Source organism: Mustela putorius, unplaced genomic scaffold, assembly GCF_011764305.1.
Source record: "Mustela putorius furo isolate JIRA1106 unplaced genomic scaffold, ASM1176430v1.1 tig00000253_pilon_pilon_pilon, whole genome shotgun sequence".
In the NCBI taxonomy this organism is placed as follows: domain Eukaryota; kingdom Metazoa; phylum Chordata; class Mammalia; order Carnivora; family Mustelidae; genus Mustela; species Mustela putorius.
Window position 1 is genome coordinate 10,308,343 of NW_025421329.1, and position 7,191 is coordinate 10,315,533.

Below are 7,191 nucleotides of genomic sequence, written 5' to 3' on the forward strand. Positions count from 1 at the left end.
CAATGCCCAGATGAAACACCAAATACTTACAAATAAAGAGAACATACCTTGGAGCTGATCAGCCACTGAAGGGATACCTACAGGACATCACTAGTGTTCAGAAGAACAGCCAGAGCCAGGTGTGTTGATATCTCATCAGTGGGTGCCATCCAAGCAAGTCTTTTTCATATTTTTTAAGTATTTTTTTTTTTTTTTGACACAGAGAGAGCACAGGCAGGGGGAGCAACAGGCAGAAAGAGAGGGAGAAGCAGACTCCCTGCTGATCAGGGAGCCCAACATAGTGCTTGATCCAGGACTCTGGGATCATGACCAGAGACTAAGGCAGATGCTTAGCCAACTGAGCCATGCAGGTGCCCCTCCAAGCAGGTCTTGTTCCAGAGTTCAAACTCTGTTTTCCAGGGCTCAGTGCTGATGATGAAGAAGCAGGTGATGATCTGAGGGTAAGCACAGGGATGCAAGGTAGATGGAGAATGACTGGAAGCAGTGACTCCTGCTTTAAACACAGCACACATCCCAAACACCCATACTGGGGTGGGCAGCTGGGAATGCAGGCTGTGGTCTTCAGCCACAGTCCCACCTTAGCCCTGCTTGTTCTGAACTCAGGGCTTTGTCCTGACCTCAAGGGCCCCTGTACTAGTTTCTCATCCTTAGACCTGTGGTCTCCATGAAAGCACTCAGGTTGAACCCGTGTGACCCATGGCCCTGGCATAGCATTGTGGTAGTTTCTACCAGGCGTGCTCTTTAAAGGACTCCCCCCTAGGTGGCTTGGTCCCAGAGCTGGGGTTCATCTTGACCATTCTTCCTGAACCATCAGCTCATAGTCCATGGAATCTTGTCAGGGCCTAAGAGGGAGGACCGTGGTCCCCTCCTCAATTTCCACACCATGGGCTCTTTTCTCAGGGGAATCTGAGAAAACCAGTGTGGCAAAGGCCATGTTGCCTATCTCAATATTCTCCCCCTGAATTCTGTAGGGAAGGCATGTCAATAAAGACAAGAGAGGGGACATCCTATGGATTTCCCAGGGGACATGGACCCTTGTGGCCAGGAGAAATCTGTCATCACTGTGGCTCAAGGGCTTAGCAAATGGAATGGGTGAGTGGGCAAAGGTGGTTCCCAGATTGGCCAGGCGGGCTACAAGAAGACCCCAAGGATGGGCTGTCCAGCTGGGCTCCTACTGCAATACCAGTGGTAGGGATAGCAGTGACTGCATTTCTATTTTCTATGTCCCTAGGAATGGCTCTGTCATCTGCCCTACTTTCCCCTCTGCCCCAAACTGCATCTTCAGTTGTGTGACCCGAAGGACCTACTGCACGTCTTACATTGTTCTGCCCTGAACTTTCTTGAAAGGGACAGTTGTCAATGTCATCATCAAATTTTCCACATCTTGTTCTTCTAAGCTGCAGCTCCATGGAGAACGCCATTGTGTTCTTCTCCAGTGACTGCAATAGACATTGACATTAATGTGAGAATCTGCCTCCTGGTTCCCTTGCACAGCATCCAGTGTAGAACTATGTGGGGATAGTCCCAAACACTGCCTCTGGACCTGGGTCAGCTTGCTGGGGGGTATAGCCAAGTGTGGGGAATTCAATTAAAGGGAACTGAGTTTTCTGTGAAACTTAGGGTAGATGCAGGCCTGGTCACACACCATTCATACATCACACCCTACAGCCCCATGTCCCCAAATGCTCCAGGGAGAGCCAGCCTGACTTCCAGCATGTTTCCGAAGCTACAACACTCCCAGGGGTCAGGTGCTGAATGCCTGGGAGGGTGTTGGCTCTGCAAGAGTCTGCTGAGTAATTTCAGCTCCAGAGTGGGTGGCTTTTCTACAGCCGCATCATCACCACTTTCACTTGCCCAACAATAGGATATTTGCCTACAGTGCAGTGAACACTCACATGAGCCCATGAGTGCCCGCTTTTACACACGACCCTCACCACCCCCAAACTATGGCTTCCAGATACCTCTTGTCCTATTACAAAATAAAGCTGGAATTTTCTGTATTCCTTCTGCACTCTTCTCCAACCAATTCATTCCATTCCATATCTCCCACTCCACTCTCCATTACTTCCCACACCCTAACTCAGATCTACAATCATGTAGATCTAGGGAGCCCAGAACAGATCTGTGAGTACAGATCTAGGAATCCCAGAGCAGAGGTTCAGACTGAGAGAGCTCAGGCAGCAGAACCAGGTGGGACCTGACCCAGCAGTGTTCACAGCTGGAGTTCCATGCTGGGTAGAGTTCCCACCTTCCTTTCCTCAGGCTCTCAGGGCAGAGGTACAGATGGACAGAGGAATGCCCTGGGCCCCCAGAACCTGTGTACATGCACACACACAGTCACAGAGACACAGACACACTCCTACTTTTACACTCAGTGACACATAGTCATACACGGACAAACACACATACACACACACACACACACACACACACACAGAACTTCTGACACTCACACTTATATATAGACAAGTCCAGAGGGGAAAGGAATGCCTGGGGTCCTAACATGTGTGCAGGCACACACACACATGCTTGTGCACATACTACACACACTCAGTGACATACTCATGCTACTCTCACCTGCACCTACACACACAGATACACAAAGGTATACACACTCATTCAAAAACTCATACTTAACCATATACACACTCAATAAAACACTCACACCCACACCTACACCTGACACACATACACACATAACTCTACATGCTCCTGATGCAGCCCACAGGCAAATAGCTGTCCTGACTGCATTCTGAAGACAATCCACTACAAGGACAATGCTCTAGGATTGAGAACCATGGTTTGGGAAGAGTGTAGAATAACATCAATCCCCATAGGTAGCATCCTCCCTCCTCAGGGAAGAGCTTAGAGTAAAGGTCTTGAAGTCACAATGAGGGAGAATCCTTATTGCCCTGATCCCCAGAGCCATCTCCCTCCCCCTCTCTCAGCACCTGTCTCTCTTTCTGTTTGCATTTGTTTTGCTAGAATATTTCTTCAATCCATCTCCTCTGACATTTTCTCAATCTATCTCCTCCTCCTCCTCCTTTCTGTCTTGTCTTTTCCTCATTGAAGATATTAATTGCCTCAGTCTGTATTTTGGCTCTATTTTACAGACTGCAGAACAAGATAACTAGATAGGACTCCTGCTCCTGACCTTGACTTCATAACACATGCGGATCATCAGGTTAGGACGTGGTACCTACCAGCTCCCTCCTGGAATTCAGGATGCGCACCAGCCTGTAGGCCCTTGTGTCATTGCTTTGCAAGTTGAATATATGTAAGGCATATTCCACTGTACCAAGGAAGTAGCTTCGCATGGCATTTTGGTATTTATTCTCTGCTTCCTCTTCAGATCTTGACCCAGGAGTCACCAGGAGCTGGGAACCTAGTAGTAGCAGGAGCATGGCCCAGGGCAGAGTCCACCTGAACAGCAAGTGCAGCATGGCTACAGGAATCTGGAGACCCACTGCCTTTTTTCTTGTAGCTCAAGCTCCCTCAAATCCTCCCTGGGCATTGGTCCAGTACATCAGCTTCAGAACAACTCCTCCCTCTGGATATCCTCTCTGCTATTACACACTGTCCCTTCCCACATGTCACCCTCCCTCCCATTCCAAGTGGCATAATTGTTTCCTGTCCAGACAAACTCAGGCAGAGTGGGTTGCAAAGAACCAGCAATGGGTGCGAGGCATCCCCCGTAGCCTAGCCCCAGCCATAACATCCCTCTCAGCTCCTCAGTGGGGAGGGACTTCATTTGGATGCCTCAGAATCCAAGGCTGAAACAAGGACACAAGAGCAAGACGTGGAAGTGGAAGGTGACCCCATGGCAGAGGAATAGGGTGAGGACCATGGAGATAAGGACATAGCCAAAAAGGGTGAGTGACTGAGAGCCAAGTTGGGGGGAGACAGAGGTAAGCTACACAGAGAAAACTGGTATCTTTGGAAGGAAGAAGCATTGAGGTCTTGATGAGTCCAAGTGTCTCTGTCCCTCTCAGCTCCCCAGTCCCCCTTGAATAGTGGAGCAGAGAAGGCTTACTGGCCCTTGGGATGATGTCAGGCAAGGGAACTTCAGGGTCTTGGAACCAGGAGCTTCCAGCTGAGCTCACTGCATATCCTTTTGCACTCCTCAGCCCCTGGATATGCTGCCACTTGCTCAGTCTGGGGCCTGGCAGGATGATGTAAGCATAAGCTCTCCAAAGGTGTTGCCGTTGGGGTGACCCTTGACACACAGTGGGTCTATAGATCCCTTTGTAGGAATTTTCTCTAGAAGAGAGAGGGTGGAATGAGGGAGAAGCAGACACAGAGCAAAGCCAGTGAGCTCCCAGGGATGGCTGAGCTGTGACCATTGGGTGAGCATCAGTGCCCTCTCATGGTGAAGGTCCTCAAGGCTCAGTGGACACAATTTCCTCTGTGCAGAGTCTGGGTTCTAGAGAGGGACCCTCACCATGTCCATGTGGAGCCACAGATGGGGCTCTGGAAGGACTAAGGAGCACATCTTTCCAAACAAGTCTTCAGCTCTGTCCCTGTGAAAGGCTTCAATATTTGTATGCCACTACTTGTGCACTCAGGGAGACCAGAATGCCCTGAAAGGTCTGTGGACACCCAGAGCCCTGGGCCTTTCCCTCAGCCAGGACTCTGACCCAGTCAGTCTCGCAGGCCTGGCAAGTTTGCCTGTTTCCAGTTGCTTCACCTCATCCCAAGGACCACTGGACCACATGTTGGGGAGCACACTTCAGAGTGAGTCCCTGGGTGTGAGGAATTGAATCACCAGGAGAAGTCACTCAAATGGAAGGGTGGGAGCTGGGTCTGAGGATGGTTTGTGGGCCCACACTGGATTAGGGAAGGGGTTGGAAATCCATGCCTGGTGCAGGGTTTGCAGACCCCTGGGCACCAGTGACCAGATGGCCCTATAGGCAGAGAGAAGGCTGCTTTGAAGCTGACAGGCTGTCCTCACTGCACAGAGGTCCTCAGAGCTGGTGTCTTCCTAGGAATGGTGCCACTAAAAACTCAGTCTCACATTTAATGAATGTCTGAGAATTGATTAATTCATTATTTTTCTATTTTCAGCTATTGTGATGTTATATTGTGTATTTCTAGTTATGTATTTATTTTTACACTTCATTATTCCTTCTTTCTAAGCAAAGTTCCCAGCTATTAAATTGCTTCTGTATTGTTTCATTTCTCAAGAATTTTAAATTTACATTGTGTAAATGTCCAACATAATTGTTCTTAAAAATTGTTTTTAATTCTTATATTTATGATGATTCCATCTACATTGGCTTCTCCAGATCCTAAGGAATTGCTTTATCTTCCAATAAGTCCCAATTTCAATCACTCCCCTTTTCAGGAATGCTCTGTACCTCTTCACCCATCCTGGAAACCCCTCTAGCCTTTGTATGGGTCACTTGGTGCTAATTTTCCATCTTCAAAATGATGCTACACCTTTATGCTGTCATACATGTTTCCCTGTCATGGAGGTATTCTTATTTTCTTCAGGAATGTAGGAAAGCTGAGACTCCCACACAGGGAAGGGACTGTAGGCAGCTGTGGTAGGTCCCTATGTGCATCACTGGACAGCCCTCCATCCCAGCTCCAGCCCCCTTCCTCCTTCCTTTTTTCTGTGTGGGAGAAGCCTGGGCTACTGTTCTCCACTGCTACTTTGTGTTCAGTCCTGTATTTACTGTGCCCAGCCTGTGTCCTGGCCCTGATTTTCTGGGAAAGCTGAAGGAAGTGTCCAACATTGCCCTGGCAGGTGGGGAAGAGGCCACAGAGCAGATCATGGTGTATTTGTGCCGACCTTTGATAACCAACACAGCTAATTTGTTCTCATGTCCCACATGACTCCCGGCTGCAGGCCTATTAATCATTCCTGGGAATGGTTGCCAGAAAGCTTGGCTTTTAGGTGGTTCCAGGGAATGGAGGGCGACCCTACCAACTCATGGTGTTGGAGATTCATGTTCAGATCAAGCTTGCCCTTCAAGCATGCCCAGGGCTCTGGATGCTGTCATTGTATGTTGACCATCACTGGTCCTGGAGGCATTTCCATTTCTCTGGTGGTGAAGCTTGTGACTAAAGTCTGTCCCAGGGCCTTTGAGGTCAGGGCACAGAGCTATGCTGTTGCTCTGGTAGATGCCCATGGACAAGAAGACATGGCTGGACATGGTGTGAGCTCTGACGTTTACTCAGGCAAGTGTACATCCTCAAATAGTATCTTCTTCAGATTATTGCTTGTAGGCATCTCCATGCTCAGGTATGCAGACAGGGAGGAGACTGTGTGCTGTCTCACTCATTAATGTCCCCTCAGCATTGCTCTGCTCCATGCCACCCCAGTCAATTGTCCCTGCCTGATTCAGGGCCATTTTCACCAAGCGTCAAGTTCAGGCAAACTTCCTGCCTTCAGGGCTGCATACTTTGCCTGTCCTAGGATATGTCTATATTAGTACCCACTTTTAGGTCATTCAAACATTGTTATTCTCTTTTTAAGGTGAAGCATTTCTAGGAAATTGATTTCAAAATGGTCAGTGAGTATCACCTCTTTCCTGGTAAGATGTCACATCCTAGAACCCTTCTGCAGGATAGTCTTGTGACAAAAAATATCAAGGACACAGAAGCTGTTCTGTACATCATCTCATTACTGAGATAGAAACACACAATACCCCAGGGAAGAATTTGAAATCTGGTCTGGAGTGATTTTTCCTAGACTCAGCTAAGGTGTACTTGTGGTGTGGGCTATGGCTGTGGGCTAGTCGGATGATACCAGGATTTAAAAGGCTCACAATGCAACCAAGGCTGCCTGCCTCTATCTTTCCTGCCCTCATCCCACAAGACTCGTTGACCATCATCTTACAAAATGGTTAATAAAAATTCTTTTCCTTAGCACACAAAGAGTTTGATTGTTGCTGTACTAGACACAAGAAAAGGACACACTGATATTTCAGTTCGACTTTTGAGTCGTGGGAGATCCTCTCTCTGGCTGGACGAAGGATGGGAGAATCAGAATCAAGATGTCCTCAGATCTCAAGTCAACATGGGGAGAGAGCGGGACAGCACTGAGGCACGGGACTGCGCAAAGGACATCCGATAAGTGAGGGAATACCCACGGGAAAAGAGTCATTGGTGTGGGCTCCAAAGAAGTAGCTTTTATAACTGGTGGAAGAGGGGATCTTTGGCTCTCAGTTTCAACCATGGCTGTGT

General features: G+C 48.5%; 1 protein-coding gene across 1 annotated transcript; it reads right to left on the reverse strand.

The window, feature by feature from the left end:
* Positions 1-272: 272 nt before the first annotated feature.
* Positions 273-3,580, reverse strand: LOC101674810 (cystatin-9). The gene is made up of 3 exons (XM_004754096.3): positions 3,204-3,580; positions 1,320-1,439; positions 273-434 (listed from the first exon to the last, which is right to left on the reverse strand). The coding sequence occupies exons 1-3, from the start codon at positions 3,441-3,443 to the stop codon at positions 330-332; spliced, it is 465 nt and encodes a 154-aa protein (XP_004754153.1). The 5' UTR covers positions 3,444-3,580; the 3' UTR covers positions 273-329.
* Between the last annotated feature and the right edge of the window lie 3,611 nt (positions 3,581-7,191).